Source organism: Rhinatrema bivittatum, chromosome 13 (assembly GCF_901001135.1).
Source record: "Rhinatrema bivittatum chromosome 13, aRhiBiv1.1, whole genome shotgun sequence".
NCBI classification, from domain to species: domain Eukaryota; kingdom Metazoa; phylum Chordata; class Amphibia; order Gymnophiona; family Rhinatrematidae; genus Rhinatrema; species Rhinatrema bivittatum.
Genome location: NC_042627.1, coordinates 77,361,902 through 77,389,225, shown reverse-complemented (window position 1 = coordinate 77,389,225; position 27,324 = coordinate 77,361,902). Strand labels below are relative to the sequence as shown.

At 49.6% G+C, this 27,324-nt stretch overlaps 2 protein-coding genes across 6 annotated transcripts in view; one reads left to right on the top strand and one right to left on the bottom strand.

The window, feature by feature from the left end:
* Positions 1-13,404, bottom strand: part of LOC115075336 (ceramide synthase 2-like) — a 51,195-nt gene extending 37,791 nt beyond the window's left edge. Inside the window, 1 exon segment of the mRNA XM_029575638.1 lies at positions 13,104-13,404. The gene's annotated coding sequence lies outside the window, so the exon portion shown is untranslated.
* A 751-nt stretch (positions 13,405-14,155) lies between these two features.
* ADAMTS17 (ADAM metallopeptidase with thrombospondin type 1 motif 17) overlaps positions 14,156-27,324 on the top strand; it is a 161,260-nt gene continuing 148,091 nt past the window's right edge. Inside the window, exons 1-3 of one of the 5 annotated variants that reach the window (XM_029575631.1) lie at positions 14,157-14,290; positions 15,011-15,035; positions 24,147-24,511. In XM_029575631.1, the coding sequence (XP_029431491.1) occupies positions 14,282-14,290; positions 15,011-15,035; positions 24,147-24,511 (399 nt within the window). In that variant the 5' untranslated portion in view covers positions 14,157-14,281. Of the gene's footprint in view, positions 14,291-15,010; positions 15,045-22,370; positions 22,935-24,146; positions 24,512-27,324 lie in introns of those variants that run through there. The other 4 variants (XM_029575630.1, XM_029575629.1, XM_029575628.1 and 1 more) reach the window with 4 other exon arrangements.

Genomic DNA, 27,324 nt, shown 5'->3' with positions numbered 1-27,324 from the left:
TCTCCCCCTGCCCCACCCTGTGCCAAAACACTCTCCTGCCATGCCCCACCCAATGCCATCACTCTCTCCCCTGCCCCACCCAGTGCCAAAACACTCTCCTGCCATGCCCCACCCAGTGCCATCACTCTCTCCCCCTGCCCCACCCAGTGCCATCACTCTCTCCCCCTGCCCCACCCAGTGCCAAAACACTCTCCTGCCATGCCCCACCCAGTGCCATCACTCTCTCCCCCTGCCCCACCCTGTGCCACCACTCTCTCCCCCTGCCCCACCCTGTGCCAAAACACTCTCCTGCCATGCCCCACCCAATGCCATCACTCTCTCCCCCTGCCCCACCCAGTGCCAAAACACTCTCCTGCCATGCCCCACCCAATGCCATCACTCTCTCCCCCTGCCCCACCCAGTGCCAAAACACTCTCCTGCCATGCCCCACCCAATGCCATCACTCTCTCCCCCTGCCCCACCCTGTGCCATCACTCCCCCTGCCCCACCCAATGCCATCACTCTCTCCCCCTGCCCCATCCAGTGCCATCACTCTCTCCCCCTGCCCCACCCGTGCCATCACTCTCTCCCCCTGCCCCACCCAGTGCCAAAACACTCTCCTGCCATGCCCCACCCAATGCCATCACTCTCTCCCCCTGCCCCATCCAGTGCCATCACTCTCTCCCCCTGCCCCACCCAGTGCCATCACTCTCTCCCCCTGCCCCACCCAGTGCCAAAACACTCTCCTGCCATGCCCCACCCAATGCCATCACTCTCTCCCCCCTGCCCCATCCAGTGCCATCACTCTCTCCCCCTGCCCCACCCGTGCCATCACTCTCTCCCCCTGCCCCACCCAGTGCCATCAATCTCTCCCCCTGCCCCACCCAGTGCCAAAACACTCTCCTGCCATGCCCCACCCAGTGCCATCACTCTCTCCCTCTGCCCCATCCAGTGCCATCACTCTCTCCCCCTGCCCCACCAAGTGCCAAAACACTCTCCTGCCATACCCCACACAATGCCATCAATCTGTCCCCCTGCCCCACCCAGTGCCAAAACACTCTCCTGCCATCCCCACTCAGTCCCAAACACTCTCCTGCCATGCCCCACTCAGTCCCAAACACTCTCCTGCCATGCCCCATCCATTGCCATCACTCTCTCCCCCTGCCCCACCCAGTGCCAAAACACTCTCCTGCCATGCCCCACCCAGTGCCAAAACACTCTCCTGCCATGCCCCATCCATTGCCATCACTCTCTCCCCCTGCCCCACCCAGTGCCAAAACACTCTCCTGCCATGCCCCACCCAATGCCATCAATCTCTCCCCCCTGCCCCACCCAGTGCCAAAACACTCTCCTGCCATGCCCCACTCAGTCCCAAACACTCTCCTGCCATGCCCCACCCAGTGCCAAAACACTCTCCTGCCATGCCCCACCCAATGCCATCACTCTCTCCCCCTGCCCCACCCATGCCATCACTCTCTCCCCCTGCCCCACCCAGTGCCATCACTCTCTCCCCCTGCCCCATCCAGTGCCAAAACACTCTCCTGCCATGCCCCACCCAATGCCATCACTCTCTCCCCATGCCCCACCCGTGCCATCACTCTCTCCCCCTGCCCCACCCAGTGCCATCACTCTCTTTCCCCCTGCCCCACCCAGTGCCAAAACACTCTCCTGCCGTGCCCCACCCAGTGCCATCACTCTCTTTCCCCTGCCCCACCAGTGCCAAAACACTCTCCTGCCGTGCCCCACCCAGTGCCATCACTCTCTTTCCCCTGCCCCACCCAGTGCCAAAACACTCTCCTGCCCTACCCCACCCGTGCCATCACTCTCTCCCCCTGCCCCACCCAGTGCCAAAACACTCTTTCCCCCTGCCCCACCCAGTGCCAAAACATTCTCCTGCCATGCCCCACCCAGTGCCATCACTCTCTCCCCCTGCCCCACCCGTGCCATCACTCTCTCCCCCTGCCCCACCCAGTGCCATCACTCTTTCCCCTGCCCCACCCAGTGCCAAAACACTCTCCTGCCGTGCCCCACCCAGTGCCATCACTCTCTTTCCCCTGCCCCACCCAGTGCCAAAACACTCTCCTGCCGTGCCCCACCCAGTGCCATCACTCTCTTTCCCCTGCCCCACCCAGTGCCAAAACACTCTCCTGCCCTACCCCACCCGTGCCATCACTCTCTCCCCCTGCCCCACCCAGTGCCAAAACACTCTTTCCCCTGCCCCACCCAGTGCCAAAACATTCTCCTGCCATGCCCCACCCAGTGCCATCACTCTCTCCCCCTGCCCCACCCGTGCCATCACTCTCTCCCCCTGCCCCACCCGTGCCATCACTGTCTCCCCCTGCCCCACCCAGTGCCAAAACACTCTCCTGCCATGCCCTACCCAGTGCCAAAACACTCTCCTGCCATGCCCCACCCAGTGCCATCACTCTCTCCCCCTGCCCCACCCGTGCCATCACTCTCTCCCCCTGCCCTACCCAGTGCCATCACTCTCTTTCCCCTGCCCCACCCAGTCCCAAACACTCTCCTGCCATGCCCCACCCAGTGCCATCACTCTCTCCCCCTGTCCCACCCAGTGCCATCACTCTCTTTCCCCTGCCCCACCCAGTCCCAAACACTCTCCTGCCATGCCCCACCCAGTGCCATCACTCTCTCCCCCTGCCCCACCGTGCCTAAAAACTCTCCTGCCATGCCCCACCCAGTGCCATCACTCTCTCCCCCTGCCCCACCCAGTGCAAAAAAACTCTCCTGCCATGCCCCACCCAGTGCCAAAACACTCTCCTGCCATGCCCCACTCAGTCCCAAACACTCTCCTGCCATGCCCCACCTAGTGCCATCACTCTCTTCACCTGCCCCACCCAGTGCCAAAACACTCTCCTGCCATGCCCCACCCAGTGCCATCACTCTCTCCCCCTGCCCCACCCAGTGCCAAAACACTCTCCTGCCATGCCCCACCCAGTGCCATCACTCTCTCCCCCTGCCCCACCCAGTGCCAAAACACTCTCCTGCCATGCCCCACCCAGTGCCAAACACTCTCCTGCCATGCCCCACTCAGTGCCACTCCCCTGCCATCACTCTCTCCTGCATTGCCACACCTAGTACCCTCACTGTGTCCTCCTCCAGTACCCCACCCTATGCAAAAATACTCTCCTGCCATACCTCACCCACTGCCAGCCTCTCTTTTCTCCTTTTTTTTTCCCACCACCTGATGCTTTCTCTCTCACCCCACTTCTTCCATTCAATGCCACTGCTCTTCTCCCACACCTACCCAATGTCAGCAGTCTTACCACCCAGTGCCTCCACTTTCTCTCTCCACCTGATCCCTTCTGCCGCCTGGTGTTTTTTCACATATTTATAAATGACCTGGAAATGGGAACAACCACTTCCAAGTTGTTAATTCACAAGTGGATTTTGAGAAATTGCAGGAGACCTGTGAGATTGAACCTCCAACTGATAGATAAAATTTAATGTGGATAAGTGCAAAGTGATGCACATGGGGAAAAATAATTCAAATTATAGTTACATAATGATAGGTTTCATATTTCATATGGAACTCTCTCCCACCAGACCTACAACAAGACACTTGTCCATCCTCCTTCAAAAAAAAACTTAAAACATGGTTATTTAGATTGGCTTACCCAGAACCACCGAACAAGCCAAACCAAACTAAATCTCCATAATTTTTATGTCATCCAGCAAGTATAGCTCATAATGCATCCAACAAACAGTTTATCCAGTTCTTAAGCAAGGCTCTCATCAAGCTTCTTTGATTAAGCTTCACACATCCCCATGTTACTGCACCTAACTAAGTTCCATGTATTTCTTTTTTTTTTTTTTCTGCATCTGCTTATATTTGGCCCGTTCTAGCCCCATCTGCTCAATGCTATCCACTGTCTAATACTATATTATATTTAATATAATTCTAATTTATTGTAACGTTTACCTTATGTTCTATATTCCTAATGTTTTATTCAAAGTTTACTCAATGATTCATGTTCTCTGTAACGCTTTCATGCGAGGTTATTGTTTCACTGTAAACCAGTTTGATTTGTATCCCATGCAAGAAGATCGGTAATTAAAAATAAGATCGGTAATTAAAAATAAATAATTAATAAGTAATTAATAAGTAATTAATAAGTAAATAATAAGTAATAAGTAAATAATAAGTAATAAGTAAATAATAAGTAATTAATAAGTAATTAATAAGTAATTAAAAATAAATAATTAAAAATAGGATCGGTAATTAAAAATAAGATCGGTAATTAAAAATAAATAAATAAATATTAGTATTCACCACCCAGGAAAAGGATCTGGGAATCACTGTGGACAATACATTGAAATCTCAGTATGCGGTGGCAGTCAAAAAAGCAAACAGAATGTTAGGAATTATTAGGAAAAGAATGGAGAATAAAACTGAGAATGTCATAATGCCTCTGTATCGCTCCTTGGTGAGACCGCACCTTGAGCACTGTGTGCAATTCTGATCACCACATCTCAAAAAAGATATAGCTGAACTACTGTTGCGGAGCGTGCCCTCAGACCCGGTTAGGAGCTCAGAGGCACGGTCCCATCAAAGGAAGATGTGAGCCCTTGGGCCGTGGCACGGCTCAGGGAGGAGCCCCAAGACACACCGCGGCAGGTGAGCTGGTACGAGCATGGGTGGAGCAGGAGCAGGGCTGGAGTGAAGAGAAGGCAAGGATTCCAGAACAGGAACTAGGCAGGCTCAGCCCCTCCACGGGACCTACACGCACCAATGAGATCCAGCAACGCGATGCTGAACTTGAGTGTAGCCCTCTGGCCACTTGATAGCCCTTCCGGACCCGTCACTGGGGAACGACGAGTGCGTGAGGCCAGACAGAGGCTGAGGGCAGGAACATGAAGACTTGGACGAAGACTCAGGATACTCGGAGGATTCAGACGAAGACTTAGATACTCGGGAGATTCAAACGAAGACTTGGATACTCGAACAAGGACTCAGGATACTCAGAAGACTCGGAGGACTCAGACAAGGATTCAGGACACTCAGGAGACTCGGACAAGGATTCAAGATACTCAGAAGACTCGGACAAGGATTCATGTTGCTCGGAAGTTTCAGGCAAGGATTCAAGAGTCAGGCGAAAGTACTGGGTGAGAACTGCATTGCAGCGCACCCTACTCAGCTGCCCATGGCTGGTCGCGGACCACGCTGAAGTGGAGCAGGTTCTGGCAGAGTCTTAGGCATGGACGGATGCAGGCCCAAGGAAACTCCGTAGACCGGGAACAAGATACTCAGGAACAAGGCTTTAAAAACAGAATTCTTCCGGAGGCTAGTGCTGCAGACAAGAAGAAGGCCTTGTACCACGAGGCACCCTACACAGCCATCCCATGGGCTGGTCACGGACCACAACATGGCATGCCTAGAGAGATGGACAGACGAGGGACCTGGGAACTGGATGAAGAGCTGAAGATGAGACGAACGAAGTCAAGACAGGAACATCGGACATCAGGAACATGGAACATGGCACCTCAGGACACGGGACATCTGGACACAGAACTTCTGGGACATCAGGAACAAACGTCAGGCAACGAGGGAGCTCCGACGAGGGACGAGACCAGGGACATCAAGGAGACGAAGATCAGGAACACGAAGAACATGGAACGAGATCCATCAAGGCACAGGAGACCACGGAAGACCTGGATCGGAAGGAAGACCTCAGACGCTGTGCAAACCCAATCCGAAGCAGGAACAGGCTGATGACATCACTGATGAGGGCCACAGGGCTTTTCCCGCCGCTGGCCCTTTAAATAGCGAAGAGAGGCGCGCGCCCGCGCCTATGCAGAGGCCAAGAAGAGAGCAGGCACGTCAGCGGCAGCCCTGCCGCGAAGAAGAGACTCCCGCCGGCAGAGCTAGGACCGCGGGGAAGCCGGGAGCGCCACGGCTCGGCCTGGCTGGCCACGTTCAAGGCAGCAAGAAGGTAGGGAGACTGCCCGCGCTTGTCGCAGGCAGGCCCACAACAACTACAGAAGGTACAGAGAAGGGAACCAAAATGATAAAGGGGATGGAACAACTCCCCTATGAGGAAAGACTGAAGAGGTTAGGGCTCTTCAGCTTGGAGAAGAGATATGATAGAAGTCTATAAAATCATGAGTTGAGTAGAACAGATAAATAAATCGATTGCTTACTCTTTCATCTGGGTACTCCATGAAATTACTAAGTAACACATTTAAAACAAACTAGAAAAATCTCTTATTTTTCATTCATTGCAAAAGTAAGCTCTGAAATTCATTGCCAGAGGATGTACAAAAAAAGTTAGCATATCTGTGTTTGAAAGATTTGGATAAGTTCATAAACAGTTATTAAGCAGCAAGGAATCTGTCTACTATTTGGGATCCTGCCAGGTACTTGTGACCTGGATTGGCCACTGTTGGAAACAGGATACAGGGCTTGATGGACCCTTGGACTGACCCAGTATGCCATGTTCTTATGTTCTAAATTAATCAGCCATAACCTGAGGAGTGAGTTAAAGGTGGGAGGGAGGTGGCAGCTGTTTGAGAAGGGAATTAAGTGTGGTAAAGAGACATTGAGGATTAAACAGTAGGATTAAATGGTCAATTTTCACAGAAGAAAAAGGTAAACAGTGGAGTTCCTCAGGGATCTGTACTGGGACCTGTACTTTTCAATATATTTATAAATAATCTGAAAAAGAATATGACGAGTGAGGTAATCAAATTTGCAGATAATACAAAATTATTCAGAGTTGTTAAATCACAAGCAAATTGTAATAAATTGCAGGAGAACCAAGTGAGACTAGAAAATTGGGCATCCAAATGGTAGATGAAATTTAATGTGGACAAGTGCAAGGTGTTGCATATAAGGAAAAATAAAATACTATCCTGCCATACCCCACCCAATGCCAGCTTCTCTTTTCTTGCTGTAGTTACACGGTTAGGTTCCATATTAGGAGCTACCACCCAGGAAAAAGATCTAGGCATTATAGTGGATAATACTTTAAAATTGTCGGCTCAGTGTGCTGCAGCAGTCAAAAAAGCAAACAGAATGTTAGGAATTTTTAGGAAGGTGTTAAAATGGAAAATGTCATAATGCCTCTATATCGCTCCATGGTGAGACGGCACCTTGAATTCTGTGTACAATTCTGGTCGCCGCATCTAAAAATAAAATATAGTTGCACTGGAGAATGTACAGAGAAGGGCAACCAAAATGATAAAGGGGATGGAATGGTTCCCCTATGAGGAAAGGCTAAAGAGGTCAGAGCTGTTCAGCTTGGAGAAGAGACGGCTGAGCGGGGATATGATAGAGGTCTACAAAATAATAAGAGGTGTAGAACAGGTAAATGTGAATCGCTTATTTACACTTTCAGATAATAGAAGGACTAGGGGGCACTCTATGAAGTTAGCAAGTAGCATATTTAAAGCAAATTATAGAATATTCTATTTCACCCAATGCACAATTAAGCTCTGGAATTTGTTGCCAGAGGATGTGGTTAGGAAAGTTAGTGTAGCTGGGTTTAAAAAAGGTTTGGAGAAGTTCCTGGAGAAGTCCATTAACTGCTATTAATCAAGCTGACTAAGGGAATAGCCACTGCTATTACTAGCATCAGTAGCGTGGGATATACTTAGTTTTTGGGTACTTGCCAGGTTCTTATGGCCTGGATGGACCACTGTTGGAAACAGGATGCTGGGCTTGATGGACCCTTGATCTGACCCAGTATTGCAGTTTCTTACGTTCTTATGTTCTTAAGGCCAAGCAGTCAATTGAGCATAATAGTCTTGCTTGGCAAGTGCAGTAGCTGCAGGGATAATTTTCTTAAGCAAAGATGCCAGGTCAGCACCTTGATGACCTCTAGTTATATTGGGGAAAAGAAAGCAAGTTCCAAAGGTTTCCAGGTCAGCAACCTGCAGAAAATCACCACTGAGTAGCTGGATGTATGAGGGTGAGCATGCGAGAAGGATTTAAGCCAGGGTTTGTTGCAGAGGAGAGACTGCGGCAGAGAGGGCAGGGGGTCGATAGCCTGGATGTTCTGAAGATGTTGGGGGTGAGTGGTCTACCCTGAGGAGGAGCAGAGGTGTGAAGGACATGAGATGATCGGCCAAAAGCAATGGTGGGGAGGGAGAAGCAAGCAAGAACCAAGTGAAGGCAGTGGGAGTGTGGATGAGCGGGGGTGGTAGAGGCCACCTAGAGGTCACCAGAGGAACTGAGGGCAAGGCTCCTTAAGGCAGAAGGGTCAGAGGGATCATCAACATGGAAGATAAAGCCCCCAAAGCTAAGAGAAGGGGAAAATGGCTGAAGGAAGAAGTCGCTGTGATATAATACTGTTATGGCGCTCCCTTCAGTCCAGAGCAGTACTTGATATAAACAAGCATTCGCTGATATAACAGCATACGCTGCATTTTGGAGAGGGCGGTTTATTTTTTTATAGCGAGGAGATAGAGATATAGTTAGGATATTACGATCCTCATAGTCAGATCAAAGGAAGAAGGTGTCAGGTGTGATGGTTTCCCTCCAGGGAGGGTACAGAGGGAGTCCAGAAGCAGCTAGGGGTCTTAGTAATGGCTGGAAGCTGACCATGAATGAAGCCCGGCGTGGCCTTCGCCTGACACCATGGCTTTTCCCCACAGGTTGAGCGTGCAGATGCAGGCCATGGCTTAGACTTGATGCTCCAAGGATGAGGGCCTAGGCACAGAGCAGGAATCAAGGCCAGGTGAGCTGCATTTCCACAGGTAAGGCCCCAGGACATTGTTTGGACCAGTGGGAGTGTGGTCCTGCCAGGTAGCCTAGGTAATTACCATTAAGGTCAGCCCATCCCTTGGCTAATCCTGAGGGTCTGTGCCTCAGCCTCCAATATCACCAGTTCAAGACCTTCCATTCCTACAGAAAGAAAGCCAGGAGTCAAAGTTGGGTACTTGCCAGGTTCTTGTGGCCTGGATTGGCCACTGTTGGAAACAGGATGCTGGGCTTGATGGACCTTTGGTCTGACCCAGTGTGGCATGTTCTTATGTTCAGTGAGGAAAGAGGCAGGGGAGTTACCAGGAGAGGCAGAGGAAGGAATTGATAGTTGGAGTGGGCCTCAAATGAAGGCTTGGAATGAAGGAGGGATTAAAACTTGCAGGGGGGGAGACGAAGTATCCCAAGAGCACTGCATGGTAAAACTTGCTGCTGAAATGTTAACCCATGCGGGAAAACAAATGTATCTCCCAGCGCAGGGAGCAAATGATGTGCTAATGCATCGGGAGTTAAAAGCACGGGAAAACAGAAATGTGCACAGACCTGGCAGTTAAAATCTGCCTTCAGCCTTTTGCATATTTAACTTGGGGGGGGGGGGGAAGGACTCTTTCACTCTTGATTTACGCACACAAATGGTTTTGTGCGCATAAAAGTCCGTAAGTCTGTTTGCAGGCAAAGAATGAGCCATGCCGCCCGTCTGGTGCGTCATCCTCCTCGGCCCTGGGGGGAGGGCACAGGGGGAGCGGGCACCACGCGCGAGGCTCCAGGCCCCGCCCACTCTCTCCAGTGACCCCCACGCGCCCCCCTCCTCGCCCCGAAGTGGCCCTCACGCAGGCTTGGCCCTGACAGCCACTGAGTCTTGGATGGGGGGGGGGGGGGGGTGAGAGAAGGAGAAAGCGACCCCGGTGGGGCATTTTAAAAATAATCAAAGGAGATCGGGGGAGGAAGGGAAGATTTATGGACACAAATCCGGGGTGCAGGTCTGCAGCTCCAGGAAGGCCACGATCAGGCCCCTAGATTAATAGACCGGGAGGAGAACTCCCAGCGTGAAGGGAACCCCGAAGGGCCATGGCCGGGGTCGATATCCCGATCAGAGGGGAGGAGGAAGAGATTCCGATCCGTGATGGCTGCCTGGGGAACAGACTTGTAAAGGGCGGAGGAGAGGATGATGGGGTTGGCTTGCTTTGCTGTGGGACAGAAGCTGATGAGAGTTGAGTCTCAGGCGAGAGCTAATCCCTTGAAGTCTTCTGGGACCTGAGGGTGGAGGTTACTTCAGTCAGTGCTCCTCCCTCCCTAAGTATATGTAAGGAAAGCTGCCACTGCGGTGGGTGGCAGGGGACACATTTAGTTTTCCAATAAGCCCTTTAACTACTGCAAATTGAGGAAAAACATGGACAACAGACTTTAGCTATCAGGCCGTGCCATTAAAATAGCAGGATTAAAACACAGCAGACGGGAGCTGGAGGTATTCAGATATCTAAGAATCTTTTTTTTTTCTCTTAACTGAAAGGCAGTTTCCTAAGTTTGGCTGATTCTCCAGTGCCCATAGCGGGTTAGACAGGGATCAGAGGCTCCAACATGAAAGTGGTAATTTCTTAGGGAGTTGCCTTAGCCACGGTGAATAACCAGGGAGGCAGGAGCATCAGCAGAGCACAAGAGCGGAAGCAGCTTCCTCCGGTGAATAACCAGGGAGGCAGGAGCATCAGCAGAGCACAAGAGCGGAAGCAGCTTCCTCAGGTGAATAACCAGGGAGGCAGGAGCATTAGCAGAGCACAAGAGCGGAAGCAGCTTCCTCAGGTGAATAACCAGGGAGGCAGGAGCATCAGCAGAGCACAAGAGCGGAAGCAGCTTCCTCAGGTGAATAACCAGGGAGGCAGGAGCATTAGCAGAGCACAAGAGCGGAAGCAGCTTCCTCAGGTGAATAACCAGGGAGGCAGGAGCATCAGCAGAGCACAAGAGCGGAAGCAGCTTCCTCCGGTGAATAACCAGGGAGGCAGGAGCATCAGCGGAGCACAAGAGCGGAAGCAGCTTCCTCAGGTGAATAACCAGGGAGGCAGGAGCATCAGCAGAGCACAAGAGCGGAAGCAGCTTCCTCAGGTGAATAACCAGGGAGGCAGGAGCATCAGCGGAGCACAAGAGCGGAAGCAGCTTCCTCAGGTGAATAACCAGGGAGGCAGGAGCATTAGCAGAGCACAAGAGCGGAAGCAGCTTCCTCAGGTGAATAACCAGGGAGGCAGGAGCATCAGCAGAGCACAAGAGCGGAAGCAGCTTCCTCCGGTGAATAACCAGGGAGGCAGGAGCATTAGCAGAGCACAAGAGCGGAAGCAGCTTCCTCAGGTGAATAACCAGGGAGGCAAGAGCATCAGCAGAGCACAAGAGCGGAAGCAGCTTCCTCAGGTGAATAACCAGGGAGGCAGGAGCATCAGCAGAGCACAAGAGCGGAAGCAGCTTCCTCAGGTGAATAACCAGGGAGGCAGGAGCATCAGCGGAGCACAAGAGCGGAAGCAGCTTCCTCAGGTGAATAACCAGGGAGGCAGGAGCATCAGCGGAGCACAAGAGCGGAAGCAGCTTCCTCAGGTGAATAACCAGGGAGGCAGGAGCATCAGCAGAGCACAAGAGCGGAAGCAGCTTCCTCAGGTGAATAACCAGGGAGGCAGGAGCATCAGCAGAGCACAAGAGCGGAAGCAGCTTCCTCCGGTGAATAACCAGGGAGGCAGGAGCATCAGCAGCGAAGCACAAGAGCGGAAGCAGCTTCCTCAGGTGAATAACCAGGGAGGCAGGAGCATCAGCAGAGCACAAGAGCGGAAGCAGCTTCCTCAGGTGAATAACCAGGGAGGCAGGAGCATCAGCAGAGCACAAGAGCGGAAGCAGCTTCCTCAGGTGAATAACCAGGGAGGCAGGAGCATCAGCAGAGCACAAGAGCGGAAGCAGCTTCCTCCGGTGAATAACCAGGGAGGCAGGAGCATCAGCAGAGCACAAGAGCAGAAGCAGCTTCCTTGCCCTTCCTTGAAGTTACTTGCACTAGGCTGACCGCCAGGTACCCCTCCCTCTAGGGAGGAGAGGAGGGGGAGAGAGAGCTAAGGAGTGAGTAAAGAGAGGGGGCAAAGGAGAAGCCAGAAGGGAGCTAAGCAGGCAGGGGAAAGGGAAGGAGCTAGGCCCTGCGATGAGGCCCATGAGATGGAGACGGTGGGAGGCGCTGGGATGGGCCGTTTGGTCTTCTTCTGCCGTCATTTCTATGATGTCCCGGGAAGAGGCGAGTGGATCACACTCGCTGGCCTCCTCCAAGTCTTCAGAGATGATGACCCCCAGGTCTCTTTCTTGTTTGGTGACTGCTAGATCTTCGTCTCCAAAATGGTCTTTGGCCTTCTGCATCCCGTTTGCATGTTTGATTTTTTTTGTTTTTTTTAATTATCATTATTTATTATTAAATCACAGCTACCAAACCCTTCACCGTTCTTCCACTTCCAGCTCCTTCTCTCTGAACTGTCTCTGCACTACTTGCCGGATATTTGTCCCACCCTGAAGCTGCTGCAGGTTTCATCTCTTGGGCAGCGGGGATGCCTATGGAAACGGTGTTTTCAGGCTCTCTCCTTGGTTTTGCCTGCCATGTGAGACTTTAGTGTTTCCTGTCAGGAGGAGGATCGGAAAGACGCTTGGACAACGTGTGAGAAGCCATCCGAGGTTTGCTTGGTGTTAGAGGAAGACTTCCCACTCACACTTACAGCCCGAGAACAGGCCTAGGGGCAAGAAGAAATCTTGACATTCCTGTCCTCACCTCACAGCGGGTAGCACATCCCCTCGGAGTGGGAGTGTTTCGTGGACACACCCAGTGATGTCTGTGGCAGTCTAATATTGAAACTCCAGCAAGACTGCTTCAGGGTATTGCAAACCCTATCTGCCCGCCTCCCTCCCTTTCTCTCTCTCTCTCTCTCTTTGTCCTTTTACGTTCTTCTTGTCTTAAGAAAGAAGGTCTTGTTAGGGAATAAGCCATGCATTATTATCCTGGGCCGCCCTGGGTCCCCTCTCCGTGTGGCACGCTCATCGCTTCCTTTCACCCTGCATCCTCCCCACAGACCTCCCTCCCCATGAAAGAGGGGGGGGGGGGGGGGAGAGCGCTGGCCGGGGCTGCTTCCCACTCCCTCCCAGACACCTCCCACACCAGGCTGCACAAATCCTGCGGTTTCCTGGCAGTGGCTTCACATACGAGGCCCACGTGCCCGGCGTCTCCAGAGCCACCACTTGTGCCGTGGGCTGCATCTCGGGCCGGCCGGATCCCGCGCTGCTGTCCCGTGGGCCTTCCTCATACCCCCCCCCCCCCCCGCCAGCCCACTGCCCTCTTTACTCCAGGCTAAAGGGTGACTGCCAGCGCTGCTGAAAAGGATGCAGACCCTTCCTGTCCGCTTACCTTCCTGTAGACCAAAGATAAACGAGATCGTCCTTAGCGAGGGCTTTCCTTCTCTTGTCTTGCTGAAGCTGTTCCTTGCCCTTTCTGCCCCCAGTGTCGTGCTGCGGCTCCTCAGACTGAGCAGAGCCTTTCTTCCTCTCCCTGTGGTGAGGAGAAGCTCCTGCCTCTCTCTCTCTAGTGCTGTTTATTACAAGGGACGGTGCAGGGAGAGGCCCGGATCCATGGTCTCTGGAGACGGAAGGCGTCCCTGCCTGCGGACTCCTCTCCCCTCCTCCCAGCTGCCTGCCCAGGTTAATAGGTAAGGAATTTCTCTTCGAGCAGGCAGCACTGGGACTCTGCCTCTCTGCCTCTCTGCAATCTCTCCTTTGAAACAGCCAAAGGGCCGGGAAACTGGAGGGTGATCTCGGGACTGGGCAAAATGCTTAAAGCTGTCCTTGAAAACCAAATTACTGACCACACAAACAGACTGGATGTTCTTTGAGAGGGTAAATAAACGTGGATCAAGGTGAGCCGGTTGATACGGTGTATTTGGATTTTCAGAAGGGATTGAACAGAGTCTCCTTCATGAGACAATTCTCAGCAACTCGGGAGGTCGTGGGATCAGAGGCAGTGTCCTGTTGTGGATTGGTAACTGGATAAAAGGCAGGAAACAGAGGGGAGGACTCAATGGTCAGTTTTCCAAATGGACTGCCCCAGGGGCTCTGTAGGAGGACCTGTGCTATTTAGCAGGTTCATATATGAGCTGCAGGAAAGGAGGACGAGTTGCAGATGATACAAAATTTGTTTTGAGACATTAAAACAGCAGTGGATTGTGAGGAACTGTGGAAGGGCCTTGCAAGTCTAGGAGACGGGGTTTCTCTGTGAAAGATGCAATTTAATGTGGGCAGAGTGATGCATCTCGAGAAAATTAATCCCAATTTCAGGTTCCCGATGCTGGCTTCCATGTTAGGAGTCACCACCCAGGAGAAGGACCTCGGAGCCCTTGTGGACCATTTATTGAAATCTTTAGCTCAATGGGCAGCTGCAGTCCGAAAGGCAAAGAGAATGTAAGGATTGATTTGGAAAGGAACGGAGAACAAGGCTGGGAATATCCTAATGCCTTGCCATAGATCCACAGCGCGACCGCACCTTGATGAGTATTGTGTGCTGTTCTGGTCACCCCCACCTCAAAACAAGACATGGAAAAGGTACAGAGAAGGGTGACACAAATGACAAAGGTGATGGAAAAGCTCCCTTAGAGAGAAAGGCCAAGCAGATCCGGACTCTTTAGCTTGGAAAAGAGATGACAGAGGGGATAGGATTGGGATTTATATATTTATGAGTGGGGTAGAACAGATGAATAGGGGGCAGTTATTTACCCTTTCAGAACAGCACTAACACTAGGGGGCACTCCGTGAAACTAACAGCTGGCATACAGGAGGTATTTCTGTCACTCGGCGCACAATCGAGCTGTGGAATCCGATGCTGGCGGACGCGATCGAGGGAAGTAACACAGTGGGTGCAGGGTGGCCGAGCAACCTTCCTAGGCTTGGAGGCCGAAGGCACGCTGACTGCAGCCCCTTCACACTTGGGGTGCGGTCACGGGAGGGTACCCTACCTTCAGCAGGAGCTGCCTTCTGCTGGACACTTGGGCCAGGCCTCCTGATCCCAGCTGGGCTCTGCCTCTTAACCTCCCCAGCCGGTCCCGCCCACAAAACTCTTCCTGCCTGCAGGGTCCCGCCCGCGCAGCTTTCCTCTCCCTAGGGTTTAAGGTGGTCCCCGGACAGGCTAAGGAGGGGTGGTGAGGCCCGACCAGCAGGCTGTACTTTCATGCACGGGCCCCAGGGTGCACGAGGAGTCCCAGCAGAGTTTAAAGAATTAAGCCACCTGCAATGTACTTATTTCATTTATATTCTGCTTTTTTTTAGGCGCTTCAGAGCAGATTACATTCAGGTACCGTGGGTACGTCTCTGACCTCAGAGGGTCCTCAGCTGCTTCCCTTCACTTGTTACGAGCCACCAGATACTCATCTTGCACCCCTAGACCTGCCTTCCACTCTCGGGCCATCCTCCTCCCTTTGCTCCTCTTCCCACCTCTGGATTCAACTCTGTCTTCCAGTCTGCTTTGTTACCGTCCTTCAGCGTGAAATGATATCTTTCCCCCACTTCCACACGTGTAAACCCCCTCTCCCCTCCCCCACACTGGCCCTGACATTAGGATCCCTGGCCTTTAAGGCTGAATATGGTTTTTTTTCATAGATTTTCTTTTAGCACTCAGGGCCTGCACCCAAGAGGTTTCGTCCAGTATTGGTACAAATGTTACAAGACAACAAGCTTCTAAGGTGACAACAAAAGACGCCATTTAGCAGCAGCACTAGAGGTTAAAATGGCTGCTTGAACACTGAACGAATGAAGTGGGACAAGAAATCCATGAACTCCTACACTGGCCAGATATTCCCAAGCAGGGCTGGGTGAGGAATATAAATGGAGCGCTTTGTGAATACATTATGTAGATATCCATGCAATCTTGAAAAGAAAAGCATTCCTTCAAATATTTAGACTCCATGTCAGGTCCTTCAGACAGTCCGGGCGTTGCCGTCTCTCCCTCGCTCTGTCTGCTTTTGTCTTTACAGCCTCATTCATTAACTCCACATTCATTAATTATTCACTGAGTCGGACCAGCTCCATGAACAGGCTGCAGCTATTTTGGTAACTAGGCCCCAAGGTGGAGACTGAAAGGGATTGTCGGCTAGGCTGGGGTTAAGATGGGCCCCTCCGCCCGAATTCCTTGCAGGTTGTCAGCACTTTTGCCCCTTGGCCTCTGTTTCAGGCTTTACCATTTCCGGCTCCCGAGACCCCGCTGAGTGTGCGAGTCCAGGAGGAGGGAGAGGATCATGAATCAGCAGCTGCCCCTGTTTCAGCAGGTGCACAGCATGGACACCTTCCTTCCCGTGGGATTCACTCCTGGAATGCCCAGTTATCTTCTTCCTAATCCCTCCTCTTTCCTTTCTGATTATTAGACTTCTGCTCCCACTCTGTCTACGCCTAGGTAAGGACAAAGATCTGAGATTCCTACCAAAGAACATAAGAACATAAGAAAATGCCATGCTGGGTCAGACCAAGGGTCCAGCAAGCCCAGCATCCTGTTTCCAACAGTGACCAATCCAGGCAACAAGAACCTGGCAAGTACCCAAACACTAAGAAGATCCCATGGCACTGATGCCAGTAAAAGCAGTGGCCATTCCCTAAGTCATCTTGATTAATAGCAGTTTATGGATTTTTCCAATGTATTGTTCTCTGTAGCATTTGCCATCCGGAGCAAACTTCCTTTCCTTGTGCCTGCAGGATGTGCACAGCTGGCATCTCCAGCTTCTTTGTATGACATGGATGCACTCAAGGTTTAGATGCAGGGAGAGATCCTGCCATGTCTAGGAATGGATGAATCAGAGGATTGATATCAGAGTACAGAGCCTGGGGAGCTCAGGGGATGGAGATACAGAGTCTTTCACCTCTAGGACTGGATGACTCGGGAATGGTACAGGAATACAGAACCTAGCATCTCTAGGACTGGAGGTGTCAAAGGATGGGTGCAGGCCTCTCACCTCTAGGACTGGATGACTCGGGAATGGTACAGGAATACAGAACCTAGCATCTCTAGGACTGGATATGTCAAAGGATGGGTGCAGGCCTGTCACCTCTAGGACTGGATGACTCGGGAATGGTACAGGAATACAGAACCTAGCATCTCTAGGACTGGAGATGACAAAGGATGGGTGCAGGCCTGTCACCTCTAGGACTGGATGGACATGGGGATACAGAATCTGTCACCTTTAGATTAGAAGGCAGATTAAAGGGCACATGCACATGCAGAGTCTGTCACTTCTACTACTGGAAGGGATACAGAATCTGTCACCTTTAGATTAAAGGGCACATGCCCATGCAGAGTCTGTCACTTCTAGTACTGGAAAGGATACAGAGTCTGTCGCCTCTAGGATTGGATGGTTGAAGGCTTAGATGCAGAGATACAGAGATAGTAACCTCCAGGACGGGGTGACTCAGGGGATGCACACAGAGATACAGAACCTAGTATTGGAGGGCTGCGAGGTTAGGTACAGGGATAGAGAGCTCGTCACTTTAAAGTCTCTGCTTCAGTATTCAGTTTTGTAGTGGCCTGTGGGCAGAAGTCATTACTACTGAAATTCATTTGGTGTCATATAAGAATTGAGTCTGAGGTTTTAATTTAGCTCCTAGTGACCAAGTTTACAAGTCATTAATATTGCCATCCTAATTGGCATTCATTGTCATTTTACCTGTCTCAGAAGAAGGGACAGGGTTTAATCAAGATTAAAAACCGATATGATATGTATCTTGCCACATGAATGTCGGTATAGAAAATTTCAAAATAAATAAATAAATAAGATAAAAAATCAGAATTATTGTGCGTATATAATGTATATTGAGTGATGAGCACATACACAGGGGATCTCGAGTTGCCATCAAAGCTGGCAGTTCCTGGTCCTTCTTGAGATGACTGAGGCCTGGCTCGTAGGGTCAGCTCGCTTTATACCACCGAGAACTGAGGGGATTCAACGTTTCTCATTTGGCTACCAGCTTGGCTTTCATGAAGACTTTCCACCCGTTGCGCCGGGATTTATACTTTAATAAAAATGGAGAAATGAGTGTTCCTGTCTTCCTGTGCTGTTGGCTTTGTAATTAGAAACTCAGGCGGTAATATTGTCAGCACGGATAAGGTCATGCTGCGTGGAGGGCAGGATGGATTTAGTTACTGCAACCTGTGAACAGCGGCATCTCCCCGCGCTCGCCTGCTCCATGTACCATACAGGCCTCTCACTGGGGGGGGATCTGTTATGTTTCCCACCTCCAGTCAAGGTTTTGATTAAGCATTCATTTGCCTTGAGCTCAGTCATGATAATCTCATAATGTCCTCATCTTCATGCAATTTACATCTGACGGGCATTATCGGGTACGCATTTGTTTGGGCGTGCGTTTTGAACGTGCTAATCTCCTTATTGCATCGGGTGCTAGTCTAGCGCGTCCAAAACATGCGCCCAACCTTGCATAAACCCATGCGCACTTTATTGCATCGGCCTCAGGGTCTGCTCTTTGCTCGATTTCCAGAGGCAGTCATAAAATGCTCCAGCAGATGGCGATGTCGTCCCATTCTTCCTAAGCCTGACATTGTTGTTGGTTGTTCAGTCTAAAGGTTTGCTGTGTTTTTTTGTGCTTCACAACATAACAATTATATGGAAATTCTTCTGAGGGAACCCTGGAAAAAAAATCTGAAATTGTCAGAAGGTGAAAGGATTGCTGACGTCGTTTAACTCCACATTAAAGCAGAACCAGACCTCTTCCATAACCAGTCTCAATCACTGCATTACAGCAATAACCTAAAGACTATTACAGTAGCCAGATATCTAGAGGGCGGGGAATGAGTGGCTCAGGAAGGAGCTACTTATCTGCTTAAATTACCTGAATAAGTGCTGATATTTGGACTTCTCTGGTTAAGATAACCAGATAAATTAGAGAGGTCTAACTTATCCGGCTAAGCGGTGATTTCTACAGGAATATTTAGCAGCATAGCTGTGCCGCTGAATATCCCTGTAAGTTAGTTGGAGAAGTCTCATCTGGCTAAATGGATTGCTCTGAAATTATATTGAGGCCTAATCATTTTTCCCATAGACACAGAATGGGAGAAAACCTTTGGCCCCTTAATTTGATAGATGTATAGTGGCAATTTGTTATATTCATAACTCCAGGTAGGGGGTCCGATGATCTGCTGCCATGCTGACCTGTTTTTAATGTTTCCTTCAAGGAGCACGTTAATCGCATGGCAAGAATCACAGAAGTGCTATAGAAAGGAGAACTCGGGTGCTGTCTCCCGCCCAGTTACCCTCTCCTGCTGAATCCTTAAAGGCAAAAGGCAAGCTTGTTTTCTAACTTTTTAGAAGGGAACATAACTGCAGTCAAGTTTCTGGGGCCGCTTTGGGCAAGGTGATGAGGGGGTGAGGAGCACAGGGGAGTCACCTTCTGCCAGGGTTACCAGTGTGACGTATTCTTGGAGAAGGAACAGCTGGTAACCAGTGTTGGGGGACCATCCGTTTCCATTCACGATGAAGGATGCTCATCTGGACCAGATCCCCCCATCCTAATGTCCAGGCTGAAGGTGGAAATAAGTGAACTGGACAAGGCAACGTGTTGCAGTGAAGCGTGCCAGTAGCCTTCCCTCAGCCTTTACTTCTACGTATCCTTAGTGTTTCACTTTTAATTCCTAGTCCTCATGTACCTTCTTTGTGTTTAGCCAAAGTGTCTTCAAAAGAAATGCTGCAGGAACTGAACTTACTGGATCCGTGCAGGGACTGAGCTTCTGCTGTACAATAAGGACATGGACTGAGCTCCCGCTGTATAATAACTGCAGGGCCCAGGCTTCTTAGCAAACAGAGAATCTGACAGCACATGGTCACTTTTTGGTTCCCAGAAAGGGTACAATTGCCTCTGCAATGGATTATTTGAAAATCTGTTTGGAAGCAATTCAGTGCTGGATGTCTTATAACCGTTTGGTTTTGAATCTTTCCAAACCAGAGATATTGCTTCTAACTAGAACTAGAAAGGTCCCTGCAAAGTTTGAGTTTCTCTTAAAAGGTCATACAATTAGCATGAGTAGTAAGAGATCTCGGAGCCATGCTAGGCTCTAGGCTCTCAATGTCTGCTCGTATTACACAAGGGATTCCAATTGGATTTTTTAAAATCCATGCGTTGAAGAGGTTGAAACCCCCTGTTACAACCCCCAGATTTTAGGCTCCTTGTGCAATCTTTGGTTCTGGCATATTTAGATTATTGGGCGAAAGCAGGCGACAAGGGCGGAGTAAACAATAGACAAATATCAAACATAAAGGGTGCGTGGCAGAGAAAGGTGCATTGCTGTCCATAAATGTACTCATTGTATAAGAAATCGGGAGAACCCATTCATCGCATGCACACGCGTTACCCAAGGAAGCCCTGGCACGGCTGTGTCATGGGGTCCAACACGTAAACCTTCATCCAGGAGGACCTCGGGGGACAATGTAGTGTTAGTGGTGGCGAGATTTCAGAATAAGGCTTCGAAGAATGCATAGTGGCATCTGACTCAGCGACAGGAGAAGGATCGTGGGGATCCCCGCGCTGGCCTGTTCCATCTAAAATGGAGGAGCGGCAGGGCCGAGGACCTTGTTTACTATTACACGAAGCGCCGCCGGTACAGTTACGCGTGATCTCTTCACATGACCCCGCCGCCCCATTAGACTTTTCTGAATCCAGCCCTGCCGCTCCTCCAAACATTTCAAAATGCCGTTCTGAGATGAACTGTTCAATCGTGCCCGAGGGTCTCTGCCTGAGATGCTATTGTCCCAAGGGTAAAGGGGGATGTTTTCGGTGATCCCCTGTATCTGTGTATAATTTGACAGACACCTGAGTCAGGCACATGGACAGCTGGCTTGTCCTATTCTGTTCACTGGGGATCTTTTGAAGTATTATTTATTTATTTATTTATTTATTTAAAAGTGTTTGTATACCGTCTTTACAAACAGTGTTTAATCAAAACGGTTTACATAACTAAATAAAAAACAAATGTAAATAAAGATTTAAATTTAAAAGAACATAAAGATTATCAAATTATAAAAGCTCAAAATTACAAAAATATACAATAAAAATAAAAATCTAAAACAATGAATAGTTTACATTAAAAAAAAAATCAATATATAATAATGTTGTGCCCTGTGTGATGGAGAAGGGCCATTGTGCTCTAGTAGGATTCATTACAAAGAGGGTCATTTATAATTAGAATGGCTCTTGAATACAGGAAAATGCTTTACTGTACTGTATATGAAAGAATGTAAAATTTCTCTATATTATTTTAATTTTGATCATAGTAACATAGTAATGACAGCAGAAAGAGACCAACCGATCCATCCAGTCTGCTGTTAAGGGTAGCAATAATTACAATCCAAACCAAGCAACTGTCAAACCCATTACAAAATTATTGTTAGCAAAGTTTATACAGGGTAAGGAACCTTCATAATAATTCAGATAATACTGTGCCTTGCTTTTGGATTCGGCCATAGCAGTCCTGAGCTTTATCTCTAATGTCAAAAACTGAGATTTCACCCAAAATAGCAATGCAGTGCAAATATTCTTATATGTAAACATTTGCTTAAAAAAACCTGATAGGAAAGGTACTCGGACTGCACCACTGAATGTGGTATCCCTCTGCCTTATTCACTGGGCGAGTGCCTGTAGGCGTTTATAATCATTGGCCCAGGATAAGTCCAGGAACAGATTATTTCAGAAAGGTAGGGGGATCTAGCACTGCTTGCTTGTTTTCAGTTCAGCCTTGCTACCACCCAGGAAAGAGATCTAGGCATCACAGTGGATAATACATTGAAATTGTCAGTTCACTGTGCAGCGGTGGTCAAAAAAGCAAACAATGTTAGGAATTATTAGGAAGGGAATGTCAAATAAAATGGAGGATGTCATAATGCCTCTGTATCTCTCTGTGGTGAGACTACACCTTGAATACTGTGTACAATTCTGGTCACCTCAAGAAAGATATAGTTGCGATGGAGAAGGTTCAGAGAAGGGTGACCAAAATGATAAAGGGAATGGAACAGCTCCCCTATGAGGAAAGACTGAAGCGGTTAGGGCTGTTCAATTTAGAGAAGAGATGACTGAGGGGGATATGATAGAAGTCTACAAAATCATGAAAGGACATGAACAAGTTAATGTAAATCAGTTATTTACTCTCTCAGATAAAAGAAGGATTAGGGGGCACTCCATGAAGTTAGCAAGTAGCTCATTTAAAACAAACTGAAGAAAATTATTTTTCACTCAGTGCATAGTTAAGTTCTGGAATTCATTGCCAGAGGATGTGGTTACAGCAGTTAGTGTAATTGGGGTTTTCAAAGGTTTGAATAAGTTTCTGGAGGCAAAATTCATAAACTGCTATTAATTAATAAGCAATAGTAGGTTGAAATTTATTTAGTGTTTGGGTTCTTGCCAGATATTTGTTACTTGGATTGGCCACTGTTGGAAAAAGGATGCTGGGCTTGATTGACCCTTGGTCTGACCCAGTGTGGCAGGTTCTTATGTTGCCATACACCTACCCTTCAATCAAGTCCTGAATCCAGCCACTAGGTGTGACCCTTAAGCAATGACCCCCACTCCCTGGGCGGGGAGGGGGAAGTGTAGGATGTTGCCCCCACATCATCCCCAGCTCCAACCCACCAGGGAGCAGAAGACCTGATGCAGGGATCAAACTGTGAACCAACCGGTGGAGTGCACAGCACTGAACCACCTGTCTGGTCGGGGTCTCTGCTGGCAGAAGGGATTCCTTGTGCACCTCCCCCCCCCATTATAGAGCCGCATTTCAGAAAATGATCGGTACAGATTCCTGGTTCTGCAGTCTCCGAGGCGCAAATACTCAGGCAGGTGCGGGAGAGGGACGACGGCCACAGGTAGCCCGGGGCAGACGCCTTTCAGCGAGGGGCAGGGGAAGGGTAAGGCCGGCAGCTCTCCGGCGCCCCCGGGCGGACGGACGCCCTCACTGCCCGCAAACCACGTGCACCGCTCGCAGCCCAACTATTTACAGCGGCGGCCAATGGGAGGCCGGCGGGGCGCTGGTGATTGGCTGGCTCCCCGCGGGGGGCGGGGATTCCTGCAGCCACAGCGGTGCCCCGGAGTCCTCGCGGCGTCAGTGCAGGGCGCGCTCTCTCCGCTCCTCCCGGGACCATGCGCGCCGCTTCTCTGCCGCACCTGCTGCTGCTGCTGCTTCTGCCGGGTCAGGGGCCGGCCCCGGCCGCAGGTAAGCTCCGCGCACAAAGCCCAGCGGACGCCGCCGCCGCCTCCGCACCTCCGATCCCCGGTTTAATCTTTGCCTGCCCCCAGTCCCCGGCTTCGTAACGCGGGGGGCCGCCTGAGCCCCTCTCTGTTACACGCTTTGCTGCGGGACTCGGTCCCCCTGAAGGGTTGGGGGCGCGATCGCCCTCTCTCTCATTTACTATTTCCCCCTGTGCGTGTGAGAGCCTGGAAAGCCCGTCCCGGCGATCGTGTCCACAGAGCCTTCATAGTTTCCATTCATTAGCAGTTGGCCGTGGGAGCCTGCAGCGTCGGGGCTGCGGCGGTTTTTGCAGGGAAGCCAGGTCCCTGGGACTGAAGTTTCGGAAATGTTTTTTTTTCGTTCGATCTTCTTGTTTCTCCTTGATGGCGAGGATGCCCAGGTAGAGGTTCAGTGCCTCGGATCCTGCCTCCCTCTGTGCTGTCAGCGGAGGGCAGGCTCAGAAGGCAGGGCAGGAAGGTTTTCCCGTTCGTGACTCGGTTAGTGACTGCATTTCTGCAGGCTGACACAGATCCTGCTCCCGAAGAGCTTACAACAAAGAGTTGAGTGCCCGTGTGTTGGGTTAAGTGACCAGTTGAAGGTTAGGCAAGGTGCCACGTAGTGAAGATGCTCCATGGTGTGCTAAAGGATGTGTGAGCATAGTCTTCAAATAAAAAAGGAAAAACATTACCCCAGGTACAGGGTGCAAAATCACACACTGTCAGACAAATGACAAAAATTGGTGGGATAGGCAGGGATGGCATGTTTTTGGAACACCTATGCACATCCCGGAGCCCTGCTAGGGGCGGTGAAGTCCCTTCATTTAGTGAGGCTGAGAGAGATCCACAGTCCCTTCTGGGGTCTCTTTATTCCCTGCCTTTCTGCTGAAGGGGTCCCGTGAGAGTGCACCAGGGTAACCCTGCAGTACATCCACATTGGGGCATAAAAAAAAAAAAAGAGTAAGATCTCTAGTGATCTGCTCTTCTTGCCTCAGTGGGAAGGAACAGAAATGCAAGAAACACTTTCTTTAAGGCAGATAAACAATGTGGGAAAACCAGACCTTTTTCTGTATGCTTTTGGGGGACCTGCTTTGTCGTCTTGATTGCCACGCAGCCCTAAAGTCGAATGAGTCCTGAAGGCTGGCGTGAGCAGTTGCCGCCTGCCTGTAACCTGTGTCCTCTTTTTCTCTTTGTGTCCTAGCTGAAGAGCTGGAGGAAGTGGTGATCCCCCAGGAAGTGGGCCTGGAGGAGGTGGGCGTCCTGCTGAGGCCGGCACACCGCAGAGAGAGACGCCGGCTTCCTCCCGCTGCTGCTGCTGCTGAGCACCTGCTCCTCCGGGGACAGGGGAGAGAGCTCTTCATCCGCTTGCCTGCCTTTGGGAGGGATCTCTACCTTCACCTGGAGAGGGACCTGCGATTTCTGGCCCCAGCATTCCTGGTGGAGCAGAAGGGAAGGGCGAGCGCCCCCAGTCTGACTGCGCTCCCCGAAGCCCAGCTGTGCTTTTACAGGGGAAAAGTCTTGAACCATACCGACACTTCTGCATTTGTCAGCACCTGCGGTGGACTGGTATTTAATGTTATTCATTACTTACTTACTTTTAGATTCTCCTAATCTGGCAACATCTGGAAAGTTATTTTTGGAATAAAGTTAAATTACAGGGAGCTGCATCTGTGTTAATACATCTGTTTATAGCCACATCATATAGCCTCATTAGCCATCACTTAAATTTTTTATTTTAACACCCACTAAATAAAACTTCCAGAAAGCAATCCATACTTTTCTTTGCCTGCTTTTAACACTGTACGTGATGTGCTGATGATGGAATGAAGTGATGCAATAGCCCATATCTGGCCAGTCAGCTTTGACTGATGTCATAGTGACGGTTTAATTCACAGAGGTGATGACCTCACGGAGGCCCTGGTGGTGATAGTGAAAGCAGCACCATTTGCTGTGTCAGTGTTTCTTTAACATTCTTTGAACCCAAAAAGCCCTTAATATGCAGGTGTAATACTAACGGGGTATATCTTACTTGGCATTTGGTGAAGGATTTATCCTCATGGTTCACATGGGAGAATAAAAAAAGCAACCGCTCCTAGCAAAAGCATTGATGGTTTCTTATTCTTAAGAGGGTCTCACCGGGCTGAGGTCCACAGGACACAACTGTCTCCCCTTGTGAGATCAAACTCTTCTCAACTGATGGGCACATGTGTTTCCTGTGCTGCATTTATTCCCACTACGACTGATGGAATAAAATGAGTTAAGGAAAACAAAGTAGAGTTCTGGAAGGAGAGGAAGTTTGGGGTTGTGGTGAGAGAAATCACATTGTAAGTCTTGTAGCAGCAGGCTGACTGTTTTCTCTCTGGCTCCTGGTATGCTTAGGATGCTGCCTGGTGGAGATGGATTAGGAAGCACTGAATGTGTGTGTTCTGCTTTCATCAGTTGGTGGATGTTCTCGTATCTGTCACTGCAGCTAGCGATGTGAACTGGAAGTCAGCTGGCAGGGTCCTTCCTTCCTCCTCTCGTAGTTTGGGGAAGGTAGACTGCTCAGTCGAAGCATTCTCCGATGTTTGTGGGTCGTTTAATTCAAGGCATCTTGGCTTTTTTTTTTTTTAATTTTAGCCTGATTCAGGCTGTTTCTGATTTGGGTCTTGTCAAGTAATTTGTTTCAGGTAATTTTGTAGATCTCCCTAGATCAGACATATTGTATATTATCATATAGAAACAATCATCTACCAACCCTCATACTAATCACAAAATTCATAAAACTACATTACAGTAACTGAAGTGGAAAAAACACTACTTATCTGTGATTCCAAACTGAAAAAGTGAAGCTCATCTGACAGCAACAGTGTTTCGGCACAGCATGCCTGCCTCAGGAGTCACAGCTGCCAAAATCTAAATAGAACACAAAGAAATCTTGTAACCAACAGCTTAAAACAACATAAGAACTTGCCATACTGGGTCAGACCGAGGGTCCATCAAGCCCAGCATCCTGTCTCCAAGAGTGGCCAATCCAAGTCTCAAGTACCTGGCAAGTACCCAAACATTAAATAGATCCCAAGCTACTAATGCCAGTAATAGCAGAGGCTGTTCTCTAAGTCAGCTTAATTAATAGCTGTTAATGGACTTCTCCTTCAGGAACTTGTCCAAACCTTTTTTTAAACACAGCTACACTAACTGCACTAACCATTTCCTCCGGCAACAAATTCCAGAGCTTAATTGTGCATTGAGTGAAAAAAAGAATTTTCACTGCTTTGTTTTAAATGTGCTACCTGCTAACTTCATGGAATGACCCCTAGTCCTTCTGCTTATCTTAAAGATAACTTTTTAATTTTCTTAGAAGTCTCTCATGGGAGACCGTGTTATACGCCTTCTGAAAAACCAAATACACTATTTCTAGCGGCTCACCTTTATACAAGTTTATTAACCCCTTCAAAAAAATGTAGCCGGTCTTATCAATGTTTCACATTTAACTTGCTAGTGCTTATGCTTTTTTCCTATTTTCTTCAGATGGATCCTTTTTCCGGTTTTTGAAGGAAGATCCTTTGGTTAAAATAGGCTCTTTCACCTCCCCTTTTAACTGTGTGACACTGCCACTCTTATGCCAGTCCAGCCAGCCTGTGCCATAGAATTGGCATTAGAGAATACCTTCTGACATATTACTCAGTAATAAATGGAGATAAAGGAAAGGAATTTACTCCTGTAGGGGAAGTATACTGTAATGTAGTTTTATGAACTAGTATAAAATCACTTGGAGAAGGAGAGATGCTGGATTGTATTAGTAATTTGCTGTTCTTCCCGTTTGTGGCAGGAGCTCATGGCTTAACGATTGCTTCTTAGGCATTGTGTGACATCACGGTGAATCCCAGAGGTAGCATGACATCATTGACTGGCAGGGAATCTTGGGGATACTATGACATCACAGAGCATTGGGGAATCCCAGAGATAATGTGACATCACAACCTGTGTGCGATCGGGAATCCCAGGGATAGTACGACATCGGGAAATTCAGAAGAGAAACCTGTTGTGCCCTAAATGATCTTGTTAAAAACTCTTAGCAACTTAATATTTGCCTTGGAGATGAAACCACAGTCCCGGATAATTCGTAACAGGGTTATCTGCCTAGGTAAAGCACCGCCGGTTACAGCAGCAGAGCGTCACTGTGTGTAGTACAGGACAACTGGCATCGATTTATGGCGCTGGGCTTCTAAGAAAAGGAAAAAGTCATGGGATAGGAGGCGATGTCCTTTCGTGGATTACAAACTGGTTAAAAGACAGGAAACAGAGAGTAGGATTAAATGGTCAATTTTCTCAGTGAAAAAGGGTAAACAGTGGAGTGCCTCAGGGATCTGTACTTGGACCGGTGCTTTTCAATATAT